The following is a 19,373-nucleotide window of genomic DNA, read 5'->3' on the forward strand; positions in this document are numbered from 1 at the left end:
TTTTTCAGTGGCGTGTTTGTCATGATTGATAATACCGTTTCTTCTGTGCCAGCAAGTATGACTGATGAACATCTAGATGAGGAGGAGAGGTTGGGGAGGAAGGAAGGAAAGAGGCTGGAGTGAGTGAGTGAGGGAGGGAGGGAGAGCCAATTATCTTATTGTTTAACCCACTCAAGGTAGAAGCCCATCAATCTGAAGCCACTTGCTCAAATGATTCATGTTCAGACTTTATAAAAGTTGAATTGGCTTAATTAACACTGAGGGGAAAGGCATATATGTCACGCAACTTAGAGGGGAAACAATGACCTGTGTGGATGACAAGTGTTTGCAGGGACTCGTTGATTAAAGTAAGTATTCTGATTATAAAATCGATCGCTGTTATAAACAAGACACCACAAATACAATAAATAATTTATTTCAGATTTTTATTTTTTATTTGTGTCACTTAAGAATTTTTTTTCTTGGTGAAAACAGAATTTAGTTTGATGTTTGTTTTCCTTTCTCTGTGGTGTCTGGCCGTTACCTAGGCACCACCGGCACCTTTGGGTGCAGCATGCTGCTCGCTGTGCACAGGAAGCACCACCACCAGCTGACACGCTGGGGGCGTGTCAAACCGTGCATGCAGTGCACTCGGATCTCTCACCTCCACTGATACCTGTCCTACTTACATCCTCCGACGATGACAATAGCAGTCAAGTCAGTCTAAGGTAAATGTAATTCATAGACATAAAAACGTAGGTGACATTTAAAACCACTGTCCTATATGCCGTGACACCGCGCGTTGCCAATGGCAGAGACGACGGGAGATTATGAGGGTTTATGTTGACGTTGGGGGATTAGTGGTCAAGAGGAAACCGTAGCTGACCCGGAATGAAATAGACAATGTTTTGGCATTGAGATGGGCGCTGTAGCCTGAAGTAGCCTGTAAAGCATCCTGCAGGTATTTAGCTTTCATTAGTGGGAATCCATTCAAAAATATCACTTGTAAAGGTCATTTTATCCTTAAGGAGTCTGCAATTATGGTCCCTGTTAAATGCGATATGCGCTCTGTAGGTAGCCTGGCTCCGCCCTCCTACGTACTTCTGTAGGTTAAGCATTACACTCATACTGAAATATTGTTTGATGTGACATTCACACATTTCTCATTCAGAGATGGTTTGTAATAAATCATCAAACCAGGCCATGCACACTATGTCTGCGTTTACATAAATGATTGTAATCAAAACACCGAGATGTCTTCCTTTGAAAAACTAATTGCTAACTCTCTCTGACCCCCAACTTTCTTTTTCACTTTGTCTGTCTCTAGCATGAGTCAGTTTCGGGCGTTAGCGGCTGTGCTGAGGGGTGGGTGTGTTGGAGGCAGTCAGTGGCTGCGAGTATGCGGAGGGGGCCCGGCTAGGCGCTGGGTTGATCCCGGGAGAAGCTGCTCATCCGGGGCTGCGCCTGGTCACTCAGCGGTGGCCGGTAGCTCCAGCTATGTGGAGGAGATGTACTTTGCCTGGCTGGAGGATCATAAAAACGTCCACGAGGTAACAATTTGCAACATGTGCCATTTCTTCCCACACGAGTGCGTAAGAGAGGGACATTTAATATTAGTGTAACGTGGTTTTCCCATGAATAGAAATTTGCAGAGGGAACAATGTCCAGCACACACAGTGGGGTGGGAGTGGGTAACAGCTAAATTATGAAGAACTGCCGTTGGAAGAGGGCACTTAATAAATGTGCACACTGCCCTAGGTTGTGCTGGTAGCTCAATTGCCTGGGCTGCAATGTCCTGGATTCCAGCCTTTCACTGTCCTGTCATCCCCCAATCTAGCAGTCAGTAGCAGCAAGGTTACTTTTGGTCCATGTTTGCGATGGACCCGCTTGCTTCTGCTGTGATCTGTCTTTCTCTGTGTTCTAGTCCTGGGACGCGTTCTTCCGTAACATCCAGGACTCCAGTCCGTCTGGCGAGGTGGGTGAAATACGCCCCTCCGCTCTGCTCCAGGGCCGAGTGCAGTCCCACTCACCAGGCATGGCACAGAAAGTGGTGGAGGACCACCTGGCTGTGCACACTCTCATTAGAGCCTATCAGGTACTCCACACTCACCCGGGCCCAGCTCTGTGAGACACACACACACACACACACACACACACACACACACACACACACACACACACACACACACACACACACACAAGCTATCAGCTTGTATAATGTGGATTTATGTTATTTACAAATTAAAAGATTGATCACATATCTAATAGGCATCCGTTTAAATCTTAACCAGTGTGTGTGTACAGAATTAAGATGTCATATACCTCGAGCCACAACTGGCTGACTATTTGTAGTTCCGATGTGTGTGTGTGTGTGTGTGTGTGTGTGTGTGTGTGTGTGTGTGTGTGTGTGTGTGTGTGTGTGTGTGTGTGTGAAAAATGCATCAAACTAAATCCTCTTGACTTGCCTAAACAGATGCAACTGGCAATGAAAGCTGTTTATACTGTGTGTCCTTGTATTAAAAGGAATATACAATTTGTTTGTCACTGCACGAGGTTATGCAAATTGCAAGATTAACTCTAACCTACTTACCCTTGTTGCTTTTTGAAAACTGAAAATATCAAAGAGACTACTTGAACAAAACAGGTGGCAACATTTCCCCTTGCCCTCAAATTAATTATGTGGAACTATCCTAGGGATTTATTAAATTCTGGCTTTTGGCGTCACTTTTATTCCCAGCTTGCTACAATCCTGGTGGGAGTGTGTGTGTGTGTGTGTGTGTGTGTGTGTGCATAGATATAAAAGCACTCCCATGGGGCTCTTTTCTCAGAAAGGTTGACTTATAACTGAGTGTCAGCATATTATCCAGCTGTTCACACTCAGAAACATGAGCACATGGGAGAAGTTGGCCTTCAGGGCTTTCTTCCAGACTTCTTCTTAGGTTTAGGCAATAAAACTACTTGGTTAAGTTTAGGAAAAATAGTGGTTTGGGTTAAAATAAACCATTTCTGGTAGAAAGCCCTGAAAGCTAACTCCATCTGTTTGCACATCATGATGGCAGCTCCTTGCTGAATCTTATTCTCTCCTACCTTTCACTTTCTCTTTTTTACCTGATTCTCCTCACCTCTTCTTTTCTCCCTCCTTCTTCACATTTCTGTCTCTCTGTCTGTGTAGATTCGTGGTCACCATGTTGCGCAGTTAGACCCTCTGGGAATCCTGGATGCTGACCTGGACTCCTTTGTTCCCTCCGACCTAATCACCACCATTGATAAATTAGGTAAGCCTCACAACCCCTGCAATCATCCTACACACATCACACATACCACACATTTATAATTGTGAATGAAGGAAGATTTCTGTCGTGTCTTGAGCCGATTGTCTTTATAGTTTTTCATTTACTGAGGTAGTTTCACAACCATAGGTGTCATGAAAACCATGTAAAACAGACTGTATCATTTAAGAAATGCATGTCAAAGTAAACTTAGACTAAAAGAAAAATAGACTTTTTACACAAGAGGTATAGAACTCCTTATTTTATCCCCCTTTCCTAACTAAAGGCATATGTAGTTAACCCACAGGCAGTATATACGGTATGCTGATTAGATTCCTACTATAGAAGTCCTTCCTTCTAATTACCTCAGGGTACTTGTCCTGCTTAAGGATTTCAGTCATAAGCATATTATTCTCATTGGCGGGTTTACTTCAAAAGCTTAATTAGCCTTATAATGAAAATATCTGATTTGTATTTTTCCTGCGCTTTATTTCAATAACATTTATGTATCTCTTTGAGGGTTTGCACAGTACATACATGTGCATCTACGTTTACACACATTATACACACCCAGGGTTGCATACCTCCTCAGTATAAAACGCACCATCACGCTCTCCGCCAAGTCTGTATATGGGTTGGTCAGCCTAATGTTGTCATTAATCTGAGGCCAAGCTCTTGTCATTCTCCATTTCATTTAGCGGACTGAGGATCGGTGGATGCGGGGCGGCCACAGAAAGCGATCAAAGTATACAGTAATAGGAGAGAGAGAGAGAGAGAGAGAGATGTTCTGTTGGCTGCTGTTATCAGTGATCAGTGTGTGTCATGACATTGCATTGCATTATGTATTGTCACCAGGGCTATAGCTCCCTAATCAAAGCTAATGACAGCCTCCGTGGCCCCTTATTTGGTCAGCTGATCGTACAAGAGTCTATTCTTGGCCCCCTTTGTCTTTGCTGTGTTCCTAATATGATTTGCACCTGTCTCCTCTTATGTTGCCTGCGATCTTGAGCTTGACCAGCTCTCAGGTGGGCTTTATCAGTGCAGAAACTTATGTGGGGTGCTGTACCTCCTCCACAGGTCCTGCTATTATACTGTCAACAAATGCATCCTGGAGAATTGTTTTTTCACTGTTTTTGCCTTCAAAAACAAATGTACTTGGATCAAGATTTAAGTTGATTCACTTCAGTGTTATGCACTACATTTGCAAGGAGCACTACTGTCCTATTCATTAAAAAAGCCCAGCCCAATAAGTGCACCCTTTCAATAAGATAGGTGAGTTAGGGCTGCAAGTAACAATTATTTTCATGATCAATTCATCTGTCGGTTAATGATTTTTTTTTTTTTAAATCCATGCATCAATTAGTCTATAAAATGTCACAAAATTGTAAAAAAAATAGCTACTTTCCCAGAGCCCAAGGTGACATCTTCCACTTGTTTTGCCCGACCAACAGTATTCAATTTACAATGCTGTAAAACAGATCAAATCAGCAAATCCTCACTCTGGAGAAGCTGGAACCAATGATTGTTTGGCATATATTTTTATACTTTTAAGTATTGATCATACTCTTAGCTATGATTTCTGTTGCCTTCACGTGATATCAGAAGAAATGGAAGAAGTTAAGTATATTGACGTTTGAGATCATGAATTAAACTGGTCTTTCACCTGAGTTTCACATGGTGTTATCGTAGGTTTCTACAATCTTGATGAGTCTGACTTGGATATGAGCTTTCAACTGCCCCCCACCACCTTTATCGGAGGAGCAGACAACACACTTCCTCTTAAGGAAATCATACGCAGACTAGAGGTATTTTGTTTGCGTCCATACATGTGTCTAATGATGGGGGAAAGCCAAATATCACTGTATCATGCTATTTTCTTTTTTTTATGTCTTCTTTTTCAGACATCCTACTGTGGTCACATAGGGGTCGAATATATGTTCATTAACAATGTGGACCAGTGTCAGTGGATTCGTCAGAAATTTGAGACTCCGGGAATCATGCAGTTCACTGATGCTGAGAAGAGGACTTTGCTAGCCCGCCTGATCAGATCCACACGGTCGGCGGTCTTCAGTACACTTTGATGACAGCACAATACCTCAGTTTTAGTTATAGCTCACATCAGAGCCTCACATAGCATAAACAAAACTCTTGCCCAGGCATATATTTGAAAAGATAAACACTCTATTCTTCATGTGAGCTCATTTTCATCTCTGATAAATTATCTCAGAAGTCACTGGAGGTTCCGAGAAGTGATCTTCTTATTGTATTCTGGCTTGTTCTGTGCTGTTGCAGTGTTATCATTCCTACAGTAATTAACACACGCACATTGGTACTGAAATACATTTGCTAAATGCTTGAGTACAAGTTCTCTGAACGATCATAGTGTTGTTCCAAAACGTATTTTCTGTAATGGAGCTTTAGTTATCATCATTATCAGTCAGTAGCAGTGTAATCTAAATCATCGTTGTGTAACTAACTAGTCTATATCCTTTGCGTTCCACTTCCGGGATTGCTCCGATGCTGCAGGAAATTCCGCTGGATGCATGTATTTTACGTTTCCTTCCGCTTTCTTTGTGTTGGAATTTTAAATTCGGTGGATTTATGAGGACTATTGTTGACTGCTCCTCAGATCTCTACAGGGTAAATTGAGACAGCTAGCTAGACTATCTGTCTAATCTGAGTTTTCTCTCGCACAACTATTTTGCAGCGGCTCTGTGCGGAGTTTAGCACTGCCCATGATGATTCTGATTGGTTTAAAGAAATGCCATTAAACCAGAGCATGTTTTTCTCCTATCCCTGAATGCTATGTGGAGTAGCCAGACCCTCCTTCAGCGTGCTTTGGAGGAGGGTCTGGCAAAGCGAGACTACGAACTAACAAACATACATCCATGAACCCTACATCTGAACTTTTTTATGTCTAGGTTTGAGGACTTCCTGGCCAGAAAGTGGTCGTCAGAGAAACGTTTTGGTCTGGAGGGCTGTGAAGTGCTCATCCCTGCTCTTAAAACCATGATTGACAAGTCGAGCGCTGCCGGCATCGATAGCGTGATCATGGGGATGCCTCATCGGTACTGTGTATTACACAATTCTCGCCTCTCAGCTCAATCTATGCATACAGCTGATTCTTGTCCTTCCATATTTGATATAGGGGTCGACTGAATGTGTTGGCCAATGTGATCCGTAAGGACCTGGATCAGATCTTCTGTCAGTTTGACCCCAAGTTAGAGCCTGCTGATGAGGTGAGGAAAACTGTGTGGAAAAGTATCAAAGGAAGGCATTCTGGATATGCAACTGATGATATATTTCATGACGTTTCTCTACACCGGTAGGGGTCAGGTGATGTCAAATACCACCTCGGCATGTACCACGAAAGGATTAACCGTGAGACAGACAAGAACATTACGCTGTCACTCATGGCGAACCCCTCCCACCTGGAGGCAGTGGATCCAGTGGTTCAGGGCAAGACCAAAGCTGAGCAGTTCTACAGAGGAGACACTCAGGGAAAGAAGGTAAAAGTTATTGTTCCGGGTACATGGTGGCTTTTTTTTGTGTTTGGTGCTGTAAATGTAGATTTGCATTAAAGATATGTTGCTATGATGTGATTTTTCCAGGTAATGTCCATCTTGATTCATGGTGACGCTGCTTTTGCTGGACAAGGAGTTGTGTATGAGACTTTCCACCTGAGTGAGCTCCCCTCCTACACCACACATGGTACCATCCATGTGGTGGTCAACAACCAGGTATTGGAGACACATTTACCAGAATACATTTATTTTTTAATTTACTTAATGTTATGGCAGTAATACCAATATTATTGCTTGTTTATTTTTATTAGTGCAATAACATTAAAAAACAAAACACAGGACAATTGGTGCAATAAAACATGACATAAAGACAGGACAATTGGCCGGTGATAAAACATTAGGAGAAACATTAGGACATACATAAGTACAGCACAATGATTTATATTGGTCTGAAAGATTGAATTTGGCTAGTGTTGTGACTTGTAAGGCGAGGTTTGTTTGTAACGAGGATGGCTAATGAGTAATAACAAAGAAAAGAGGGAGACTGACTCAAGTTAGGGAGGATATTAAGTAATATAGTGTTGAAAACAAAGGATGTGGGTGGTTTTAAACTTGGGGTTGTAATTAACCATGTAAGGCCCCTGGCCAGCATGCCGTGGAGGAGGGGGGGTGAACCATAGGGCAGGCTCCAATACGAATAATATTGCTAATACTAATAATCTTACTGTTATAATTACTACTAGTGCTATTTTTTAAAATAATAATAAATAATGATAATATTTGGGGCTGGATGATAAATCACTATCGTCTGTCAACTGAAGATGTGATCATATTGTGTTATTGTTTTACACAATTCTGTTGTTTACATTTATTATTTCCAAAAAACTAAGTAAAAACTAACAAAATTAGCTGTTAATTGTTTTGTTTTACAGATGTTGAGATATTTCCTGATGTTACTCATAACACTAGAGCACTTTTTGTTGTTGGGAACATAATTTCAATCATTATGCATGTGATTCTCAGCTCTAAATGATATAAAATTTGCCGTGTGATTGTTGTCTCTCAGATTGGCTTCACCACAGACCCTCGAGTGGCCCGCTCCTCCCCCTATCCCACTGATGTGGCTCGGGTTGTCAATGCACCCATCTTCCATGTGAATGCTGATGACCCTGAGGCTGTCATGTATGTTTGCCGCGTGGCTGCAGAGTGGAGAGCCACCTTCAACAAGGATGTTGTCATTGACCTGGTTAGTCACAGCCAATTCTTAATGGATTAACAGGAAACACAATTATAATTACACTTAGACATGACTTCTGTGTGTATTTACAGGTTTGTTACAGGCGGTTTGGCCATAATGAGATGGACGAGCCCATGTTCACCCAACCGCTGATGTACAAACAGATCTGTCGTCAGGAGCAAGTGCTGAAAAAGTACTCCAACAGGCTCATTGCGGAGGGAGTGGTGACACTGCAAGATTTTGAGGTTTGTCATCTAATGCTGTTTGCTCTTGTTAAATATACTGTATATTGGTAGTTGCTACTGTATGCCGTTTTATTTGGTATCACCGTCCACTGGACTATGTGCATTAAATCACATTTAGATATTACTCTAGCCTTCGAGTAAATATGTTGCGCCAGCACTGCTGTATTTGAGTTTCAATTTACTGCCTCAGTTCAATCACCTAGCCTCACAATCCCTCACATAAAGTATATATTGCTCAATGAAGTTGAAGTATATCTCACATTCTGGCGCTATTCAGTGGAATTGCTCAGGTTCTTCATCCAAAACAGAAACTTCGATCGTAACATCCATTCTGAAAATTTTTTTTTATAACACATGTCAGGGAAATACTGCAGCTCCTATCCGGTGTGCTTCTTCCTGGCTTTTGATGAACATTGTTTTCTGTTGTGTGGCCTGCTGTTTGGACTCCTGCAAAAGCACCATTTGTAATATAAAAAGGCAGAACCATTACTGCGGATGTAGACTTCTCTCCTCCTCTAATGTTTCTCTCTCTCTCTTATTCTCTTTCACTCTGTCTCAACTACACCCAGTTTGGGTTAGTCAGCTGTAGTCCTTCAATAATTAACAAACTGTGCATCAGTTTAAATGTGGCGTTTTTCATTGTCCTTATTGCACATTACATGCAGGAAGAAGTTTCCAAATATGACAAGATATGTGAGGAGGCATACACCAGCTCCAAGGATGGAAAGATTTTACACATTCGACACTGGCTTGACTCCCCCTGGCCAGGTAATTTGTATTCTTTTCATTTCAGTAATCAAGTTAAAACAAATTCATTTGAATGACTGCCTTTTCTGTGAATATTTTCTGTTCCTGCTGGAGTTGAAGCTGTCTCTCTCTCTCTCTGTAGACTTCTTTACAGCAGAGGGAGAGCCCAAGAGCATGAGTGGTGTCTCAACAGGACTGCATGAGGAGGTCCTGCAGCACATCAGTCAGATAGCTAGCTCTGTGCCTCTGGAAGGTTTTCATATCCACCCTGGTGAGTGTAGTTGCTTTGTGCTGGAGAATAGAGCAGTAATCAAAACTGATGCGGACGATAGTAGTCCTACTGATATGATATGCTGTGCTAGAAATCTATACAATGACAGAAGAGCACACATTACTGCAGGTTATGGGATACATACTGCTCAATAATAAACAATCCTTAAATCACATAGACCCCAACTGTTTGTCTACAGGGATGATATTAAGTCAATTAAAGCAGTTCACCTGTAAACACATCCTTTAAAAACAGCAGGTGTTTGGCCTGCGCAGCTGATTTGGCGCACGCTATATAGCAATTAAGACTCCCACAAGGGTTTTTGATATTACAGTATTTACAGCATGGTATGACAGTCCAATGCATTTTACACTCCCTTCCCCCGTGCTTTCCTAAGATATCGCTTGGTTTAATTTTTGTTCCTCTGTCTGTGTGTATTCTCTAGGTGTGTCTCGTATTCTGCGTGGTCGGGCTGACCTGGTGAAGAATCGGCAGATGGACTGGGCTCTAGGAGAGTACATGGCCTTTGGTTCCCTTCTCAAAGATGGCATCCATGTACGACTCAGCGGGCAAGATGTAGAGCGGGGCACCTTTAGGTGAGTCCATGTCAACACAACTGAAAGCTCAATGTTGCCTCTACAAAGATCTATATGCATCTTATTTAAACCTCTATGCCTTCTTATATTAATGCTCTTACACTGTGAGGAGCTCCCACTACCACCACAGTCTAGTATCAAGTAGGTTTCAAGTGTAGTTAGTGAATTAACCAAGCCTTTTAAGAAAATAGATTTTTATTGTCTTAATTTTTATAGTTTGAGAGTCCTTGTGGAGTCATAGTCTCTCCACTCAAACAACAAATTAGCTTTATCCTTCCTTACAATGATTTAGGGCTTGGTGCTAAATAGATAACATAGCAAATAAACTTTGAGCTAAATCATATCAAGATGAAATTACATTATCGAACGTAAATTAACAAAAGGAGTTGTTTACACATGAAGAGTTTTTTTTCTCATTTAATGGACAACACTAGAGCACAGTTCATTGTTCTGAACATAAATATTTTATGTTTCATTATGCATACATTTGTCATATTGTGATATATAGTATATCGTTATTGGAAAACATCCTTAATACTGTGATAATGATTTCAACTATGTCACACAGCCATGCAATGATTTAAATTGATATTGGCCCAAATGTACTATTTTGAAATCAAATTTGCACATTTGTTGAGTCTGTCAGGGTCAGCCTGCCTGACCAGAAATAAAGATAGTGAATTAAGTAATTGGGGGGGTGGCACAGGGAGTCTGACAGACAGAAGACGTCAGAACAGTCTCCTGGGAACTGTGAAGCCCACATGGTGTTGTCATGGTATGGAGGGACGAGTGACACATGAACAAAACCAGCTCCCCCTTTCATTGTGCCTGTCTCGTCTGTCCCCTATCATTTCTCTACCAGCCCATCTTCACTGACACCAAACCCCCCTCCCCCCTCTCAGCTCACAGCGACATACATCACACTAACTAACCAGAGGCTACAGGGCTTTTTTTTTTTGCCTCGCATTTTCCACTGACATCCACTTCTCCCCATCCGCTGTCCCCCTTATGATTTAATATATTGTAATTTAACTGGCTGAAACTACTGTACATCCACCCTTCATCTCTGTATCATCTGTTGTTGATTTAAATCCTCCTATGTGTCAGTTGAGAGTCCACATTATATTATTTGTGTTCTTTCTCATTGTACCTTAGCTATACTTCCTACCTCCTTTACCACCCCTTATTGTTTTTTTCCCACCTACACTTTTGTTCAACCCCCACTACTCTGTTTCCCTTCACAGTTCTTAGGAGCTGAGCATATTGGCATGTTACAGACGAGTGGGCCTGCTTGCGTTTCTGTGATGTACGTAACAGCGTGCACTAATGGATTCAGTCGTTGTGTTTGGGTGGGTTGCGTGCACCCCTTTCCCTGACTAATGGGGCCCCCAGGCAGAGGAAGTGTGCGTGTGTGTGTGTGTGTGTGTGTGTGTGTGTGTGTGTGTGTGTGTGTGTGTGTGTGTGTGTGCTTGTGAAAGAAAGAAAAAGGAGAGAGGTGGGCACGCAGTTTATGAGGCAATTCCAGAGAAAGACCTAATTCTCGTCAGATTTTTGGGTCCTCTTTGGATTGCGTGCGAGTAGTTTTCAGAAAACGAAATGTGAAATTATGTGTGTTACCTCAATTATTGCTGGATGCTCTCGATTTTAGTTGTTCATCAAAGGATTAGAGAAAGTGTATACATGAATGTGGAGCAAGGATCAGAACAAAAAAATTAAGCAGTACATTATATGCCCTCATTAGTGCATAATTATGGAAGATATTTTTCAAAGGACTCAAATCATGATCATCTAGTCTTCTAGGTGGTAATATATCACATTCAAGATAATAATCAATAGATTGTGGTTATTTCCTGCAGTTCTTCCGCCTGACCGTTACATAACCTCTCGCACTGTGTGTATGTCTGAGTGTATGTGTGTGTCTAGATATCATTAAAGTGATGTTAAAGGGGTTTAAGTGATTGTCTGATCGTGCTGGTTTTGAAGACTGATTCCTACATTAGGAGCGAGTGGACTGCTAGAGCTTGTTAACGTTTGGCTCTTTGCTCCCATCAACTCTTGTTGGGCCTCATACTGACTGAAGATGAGGAGAGAGGAGGATACTCTTCATGGAGTGCCTTTATGGGCCAGAACACCCGCTGTGTGTGTGTGTGTGTGTGTGTGTGTGTGTGTGTGTGTACCCTTCATCTACTAGGAATCTTTTATAGAAATCCTATTACCCTGTTGTTTTCACCACCATCATTTAAGACCGCTTAGAGTCCTGAAAATCTTTTGTGGCAATATCGTTCTGCAATTATAAATACCACACTGTTTTGTGTACTCTACTGCAAATACTAGTGGTGAAATGATTTGTTAAATCAATAATTGATAGGGGATTTACTATTTAAGGTATTTATCAAGCAAAAATTACAGAGATTTTTTACTTTTTATAGACTAAACAATATATAGATTTTTGGTAAAAAAAAAAAAATAATTCATTCATTAATCATTTGTAAAAAAGAATCATAAGTTGCAGCCCTGCTAAAAACGTTTTTGCATATAACACGTGTCACCACCTCTTAAATTGGTTTGTTTATATCCCACTTTATCCATTAATCTCAGCTAAATGTGATATATATTCTCTCTTAGATGATGTCATAACATCGATTTAATTTTGTTGCTCTGCAATGATGACTTGGCAGAACAGTGGTGCTTTTTGGACCTGCAGCATGGCTCTAGGGATTGCCTGTCAGTCAGTCAGTCCCCTTTTGTCCAATCTGAAATATCTATTAACTATTTTCATGTTGGAAAGGATGAATCCAGATGATGTTGGTGTTAATGTTAGCATGGTAACACACAATGATGAACATGGTAAACATTTTAACTGCTCAACATTAGCATGTTAGCATTTTCATTGTAAGCATTTTAACTCAAAGCGCAGCTTTGTCTAAGTACAGGCTCACAGAGCCGGTAGCATGGCGGTAGTCTTGTTTCTATATGCCTGTTTCAGTCCTTTCTGTCTCTGCCTTTGTTATTTTGCAGTCACCGTCATCATGTTCTGCATGACCAAGAGTTGGACAAACTTATCTGTGTTCCCATGAACCACCTGTGGGCCGACCAGGCTCCTTACACTGTCTGCAACAGCTCCTTATCAGAGTATGGAGTGCTAGGTGAGACTGAAGCCACCCCAGCCACACAGCATGCTTTAGTTCATAAGTCATTATGTAGCTCTGTGTAATGATGACTGTGACTTCAGGTTTTGAGCTTGGCTTTGCCATGGCCAGTCCGAATGCTCTGATCCTCTGGGAGGCCCAGTTTGGAGATTTTAACAACACAGCCCAGTGTATCATTGACCAGTTCATCAGCCCGGGCCAGGCCAAGTGGGTCCGCAACAATGGTATTGTCCTACTGCTGCCACATGGGATGGAGGGAATGGTGAGAAGGGAAAATAAACTGGCCAATGCTATTTCATCCTGTAGTATTTACAAATTAATTTAGATATTTTTGGAATAAATGTTTTAGTGGGATTCCTCTTCCATTTCATCATTATGTGTCTTCTTTTCTGTCCACAGGGCCCAGAACATTCCTCAGCTCGACCTGAGCGCTTCCTGCAAATGAGCAAAGATGATCCTGATCACTTCCCTGTATGTTCACATGTACAATTTACATTGTGGCTGAAATGGTTACCAATTCGAGGAACATCATTACCTAATTCGTAAACTCTGAGCTGCCACACAGTGTGCTGCAGTGAACATCCAATAGCTTATTTTTTTAGCATAGCCTGTTTTTAATTAGCTATGCTGATGTCATAACTACTTACGTGATGGCTTAAGTGATGATTACCAATTTCTCTGGAGCTGAAAAGTCTCTTTATTATGGCCTTCACAGAGTTGGTATTCAGCAGTAGCTCAGGTCCCAAGGGTGCGCTTGCACGAGGGAAGATTCAAGGAGGGGACCACAGTGGGCTGTATCAGCAGAAGCTTACCAGATTCATCTTCAAATGGGATATTGATCAAACTATTAGTGGAAGCATACTAAGGGATTAACATTCCCTGTCTTGTGTTTGTGTGTGTGTGAGAGAGAGAGAGAGAGAGATAGAGATATGCATCTCTTGCCCAATTATAAGAAAAAAACATTGCTGCAACCAACACTGTAATTCTGTAATTAGAATAGTTACATTTCTGTTTTTAGAATCAATAACCTCTATATATTATTTTCTTTGTAATACTTTTTTCAAAGGAGTTCAGTGGAGATTTTGAGGTCCAGCAGCTGTACGAATGTAACTGGATTGTGGTCAACTGCTCCACGCCTGCTAACTACTGTCATGTGCTCAGACGGCAGATTCTGCTGCCATTCAGAAAACCGGTAACGTGTAACATCGTCTTCACTATATGTTGTGTGTCTTCTCCAGTTTGTGCTTGTCATGTAATTATAGGTTTTACATTTGAAATATTGCATATATTGCATTTAAGTCACACATACATATAAACCCACTAATATAAAAAAAAAAAAGTCCAGATGGTCGCTTGACAACACATGCTGATGATTAGAATACATTTCCCGAATATTATTTCCTTGTTGACATTAAAAATATTTAGTTTGCTTGATATTCATTTTTGAGGAAAACAGTGGTTCATATCTGTAATTTGAATGAAATCAAAGTCTCAAATCTGAAAACATGAGAGGCACAAACTGGGGTTATGACTTCACATTTGTTGATTGCTTCATCATGACAGACAAACTAAAGCTAAAAATACTGTTGTAATACAATACTATATCACAACCATGCTTCGAAAAGAAGAACTGTTTGCAGAAAGTTGCACAACCTTTGACAGTACTCATTTACAGTACAAATGTGGTTCTGTATGTAATTAATTAGTACTTTGAACCTCTACAGTAGAACTAGTTTGGGTGTAAAGTTTTGGGGTGTAAAGCTTTTCTCCTCTTTTGTAAGTGCACAGCTTTTTTTTCAGTCTCTCTCAGTTTTCAGCCACAGTGAATGTCTTAACTGATCCCCTGTCGCACATAAATGCAATGCTTTGCGAAGCATGAGAAAATGACTTCCTGAGCAAATTAGCGAGGGGGCCAATTGGGGATAATATTGTTTGTTTTTTTATGAAAAACTCTGGACTTGGTCGGCTGAGCACAAAAGGTTTTATTTATTTGATTGTTAAAGAAATGTTTTGTTTTCCTGTTTTCCCAATGCTGATGTTGCGTGCTATATGCTGGCAACAAATTAGCGGGAAAAGAGAAAAAAACTTTTATCTCTGGAGTTTTTTCAAAGTGCACAATAAAGTTACGGATGATAGAATCAATCTGTTATATGTCACTGACAGACACTTTTTCCTTTTTTTCCACAGCTGATCATTTTCACTCCAAAGTCTCTGCTGAGGCACCCTGATGCAAGGTCCAGTTTTGATGACCTCGCAGAAGGTGGAGTTTTACTTTATCTCTGTAAAATGTGACATAAGAAGAAATGTTGATGGACAGTAATAGGTAACATATCATACTCAATGTTTGCAGGCACTACATTCAAGAGGTTGATTCCAGACGAGGGCCCTGCGAGTCAAAACCCAGCCCAAGTGAAGAGAGTGATCTTCTGCACTGGCAAAGTCTACTATGAACTGGCTAGAGAGAGGAAACGGCAAAAACTGGAAAGAGACATCGCCATCATTAGACTTGAGCAGGTGTTTAGTCCCTCTCCTTGAAATGAGAGTGATGCAATGTTGTCATTTCTTCTTTCACTTATCCTTCGGCCTCCCCCCTCAGATCTCTCCATTCCCGTTTGACCTGGTCAGAGCAGAAGCAGAGAGATATGGCAACGCTGAGCTGGTCTGGTGTCAGGAGGAGCACAAGAACATGGGTTACTGTGATTACGTCCGGCCGCGTTTCCTCACAGTAGTGGCCAACCAGAAGCCCATTTGGTAAGGGTGTCTATTCCCTTGTCACCTGATTTGTTCATGACAGAGGTAAAGTGGAACAATCCATTTAGAGAATCAGGTAACAAACCTTCAGTGTTTCTTTCAGGTATGTGGGACGGGACCCTGCAGCTGCTCCTGCGACAGGGAACAAGTCCACCCACCTCAATGAGCTGAAGAGGTTCATGGACACAGCTTTCAACCTGAACGCCTTCCAAGGGAAGGACTTGTAATTGAGAACTGGAGCAAGAACCAGACACTCGATGGTGTTTTTTGCCTCCAACGGCGCCTTCCAGGCAGCTAACCTTAACCCTAAACATAACCATTGCCGTGCTGCCTGGGAGGAGACGTTTGGGGCAAAAAACACCAAAGACCGAACCAGACTGGAGGTGCAGTTTCATCTCCAACTGTCATGGTCTACCTATTACGTCTTGATGTGGTATATTGGCACATTTTAAAACTCTTTTAGCTTTGTGACAATCTGGAGTATAGCCTAGTGTTTTTAGGAAACATGATTTTACCCCCCTGATAATCTTATGTGAAGTCGGCAATGTTAACTGACTTATGCCTGGATCAGACTGAACAACAGTTAAGTCTTATGATACAGTCTCTTTGTCAGATTTAGTAAGTGATCATTGTTTAATCTCGACCAATCGTAGCTTGCAGTCTTTTTGCGACCTGCAACAACTATGATGTAAGAAGCATCATGAAGCCCAACTAGGCGTGAGAAGGCAAAAAGAAAATTGGTCGCACTATTCTTACTAGGGCCTCGCAAGTATCCTAAATGCGGCTTTTCTTCCACTGTGACACAGGATAGAAGGACAAATTGTGCACTGGCCATGCCCCATGTCAAGTGGAATTAAGTCATTCTTATTTACTGTGTATAGCCCCAAATCACCCTTTATCCTTATACCCTCAGTTTGGATAAGGAAAACCTCCACACAAAACACCTCATCTTTGGGATCAAGATATTTACAGGCCGATATCATGTATCTGATTCCAGCTTTACCAGATCTGCACTTTATTCAATCAACACTATTCAACAGAGGGCCTTTATGAGGGCTTTAACATAATAAGTACTGTGTGTATATACACCACAATGTCTCGTCTGAAGAGAACCAGACACAAAGATGTTCAGCCTCTAAACGGTGCTACACCTTCCAACACCTTCATTTCAAAATAAAATAAAATATTACCCAAACATTAAGTCACATAATTGTCAACTAGTTGTATGGTGAAGTAGCAACAGTACAACCTTTGTACCCCTAATAACATCCACACACCATTTAGATTTGTGACAATCCCTGTTATTGGAGTAGTTTTAGTACTGAAGATACCTCCATTGCTGCCATGCTGATGAATACTAGTATATATTAGTAGTATAGTTTTGTATTTGTATTGATTTTTGTAGATGAATAGCAGAAGTTACGAGAAACACAAAACACCAACTGGTGTATTTAAACAATGAATGTGAAATACATATCGCAGGTATGAAGATTGTTTGGAAATTTAACACATCAGTAGGTTTGTGCCTGTATTTGCTTTGGCTACCTTAGCTGTTAGTAAAGGAGTGTGTATTTATTGTCACACTTCACTTCACCAGGAGACATGAGCCAGCTGGCACAGAGACTTGCAGCCATGTTTTCTACTTAGGACATAAGGCTCAGCTTCCTCTTTGGAGGCTGAGGGATGCGCACATACATAAACACAGCAAAGCTGTGGATGCTTTGAGAGCAGTATTATCGCTTGGTTATCACAAGAAAATCCCCAGGTATTTAACAGAATTGATATTAGTTACCACTGTGCTTAGAAATGTTATAGAAAATTATGCTTCCAGTTTAGCCATACTGTAGATTCCCTTTTCCGCTGGGAGATTTAACCATAAGCCATGCACAAATGTAATTTTACATTTACAATTATTTAAAAATAAATGTATGTGTGTTAGTTTTTTAAAGAAAAAAGTGTGGGCATTGAGACATATGCAAACAACCCCAGGAATAATAAAATATGGAATCAAATAAATTTAAGTTTAATAACATTCTTTGGTCATGATTTTTTGCTTGCAGATGATGATTGACAGTGTAAAATGGTTTAAAGCAAGAAATAATTATTTTTACATATATCTCTCTCATATATACATACAATTCATAAGCAGTAAAAATGCACCCCTTCCTCATTTTAATACATGTACCAGACCTGATCAGACCAGTCTGAGGTTAGCAGACTTGAGATAGATATGGCTGTGACTGACATTAGAGTCAGTTTACAAGCGTTATGATTCTCCTCTAGTTGTGCTACTGTTATATATTACTGCTGTGCTACTGTACTACTACTTATTTCCTGTTATTCCATACTTGTCACCTGTGGCCAAAGTGGCTGTTCCCTTACATACACCAGGGCAAAAAATAGCTATTGGGGCCCCTGCCAACACCACCCTATCCCCTTCTGTACATCATGTATGTACCCTGTCCCCTCCAAGGTTCTCATTAAGTAAAGTGCACACAGTGGACTCATATTCATTATTTGCCTAGAAATCAACCCATCTTTTCTGTGTGTCATTAAGGATATGGTAATTAATCTTGGAATATGCACCAGGTGAGCCCAATATAAGCTAAACCAATTAGTTAAAACCTAATTTTGACACAGGCCACCTCAAAAGAAAGACTGGCCCACAAAATTAATTAATAATGCAGGTCCCACCGATAGTGCACGGTAATTATGCAAATTCCCTTACAAATCTGCAATACCAACTGACATTTAGTGAATGTGCAAATTTCTGGGGGCCCATATATATGATGAATGTGTATATATATATATATATATATATATATATATATATATATATATATATATATATATATATATATATATTTCTGTTATCTTCAGTAAGCGTTCTCCACAGCATTAACAGCTTCTTTGCAAACAGGGTCCAGTTGTCCATCTCCACCTTCGGGGAAAAAACATGAACAGGTTTCCAGACAGTCTGTGTGTGATGTCACAGTCTGCACTGTGACATCACAATAACGTAACATGTAGTCTCCGCTTTCCGTCAAAGCTAACCAAACTCACCAAACTCCAGCTGCTTTATATTACAGCGGAAGACGACCTCCCCGTTGACCACGAGCTCCACCATGTTCCACTCGCGCGTGTCTTCCAAGACGCACTGGTGCCCGCGCGCTGTCAGAGCGGCTGCAGGCATATTAGACGGAAAATGTTTGACCTCACCTAAAACAGTCAAGAAAGCAGACAACATGCGGTATCCTAATTGGACTCGAAAAGAAACATACCCTGAAGACCCTGCAGGCGGAAGTTCCTGTGTTCTACTACTCCATTGGATTCATAAGGTCCGTTGCAAAGGGTCACCCGCGCGTTTTTCGGCATTGTTTGTTGTGGTCACCTGGGGTAACTGTCATACACAATGCACCTGTTGTTGCTTACATGGCATCCTCTCTGAAATGTGTCCAGGAATCCCTTTTGCTCCACTTGTTAAAACAAATTAAGTTATTAATTTGTTACGGCTATGTGATCAACACTAAATCGCATTTGTGAGTATCTCATTATAACAAGTCAAATATAAATTTCAAGTCAAAGTCATTATAAATAGGCTACCA

The 19,373-nt window shown here is 41.0% G+C and overlaps 2 protein-coding genes across 3 annotated transcripts; one reads left to right on the forward strand and one right to left on the reverse strand.

The window, feature by feature from the left end:
* Positions 1-557: 557 nt before the first annotated feature.
* On the forward strand, positions 558-17,800 carry ogdhl (oxoglutarate dehydrogenase L). Of its 2 annotated transcripts, none has more exons than XM_031306032.2 (24): positions 558-707; positions 1,307-1,529; positions 1,904-2,074; positions 3,152-3,254; positions 4,938-5,053; positions 5,150-5,304; positions 6,170-6,316; positions 6,397-6,487; positions 6,578-6,757; positions 6,860-6,988; positions 7,839-8,018; positions 8,102-8,254; positions 8,920-9,022; positions 9,144-9,272; positions 9,718-9,868; positions 12,887-13,014; positions 13,101-13,279; positions 13,417-13,488; positions 14,084-14,209; positions 15,205-15,277; positions 15,368-15,531; positions 15,614-15,768; positions 15,872-16,011; positions 16,138-17,800. In XM_031306032.2, exons 2-23 carry the CDS (start codon positions 1,308-1,310, stop codon positions 15,993-15,995), a joined length of 3,051 nt encoding a protein of 1,016 aa, XP_031161892.1. In that variant the 5' UTR covers positions 558-707; position 1,307; the 3' UTR covers positions 15,996-16,011; positions 16,138-17,800. The 2 variants fall into 2 exon arrangements, with proteins under 2 accessions (XP_031161892.1, XP_031161898.1); XM_031306038.2 differs by lacking the exon at positions 558-707 and adding an exon at positions 756-940.
* An 831-nt stretch (positions 17,801-18,631) lies between these two features.
* On the reverse strand, positions 18,632-19,201 carry c15h10orf53 (chromosome 15 C10orf53 homolog). Its single transcript, XM_031306068.2, has 3 exons — positions 19,050-19,201; positions 18,832-18,951; positions 18,632-18,709 (listed from the first exon to the last, which is right to left on the reverse strand). Exons 1-3 carry the CDS (start codon positions 19,141-19,143, stop codon positions 18,645-18,647), a joined length of 279 nt encoding a protein of 92 aa, XP_031161928.1. The 5' UTR covers positions 19,144-19,201; the 3' UTR covers positions 18,632-18,644.
* Positions 19,202-19,373: the final 172 nt, after the last annotated feature.

The sequence above is a fragment of the Sander lucioperca genome, chromosome 15, assembly GCF_008315115.2.
Source record: "Sander lucioperca isolate FBNREF2018 chromosome 15, SLUC_FBN_1.2, whole genome shotgun sequence".
Lineage (NCBI taxonomy): Eukaryota > Metazoa > Chordata > Actinopteri > Perciformes > Percidae > Sander > Sander lucioperca.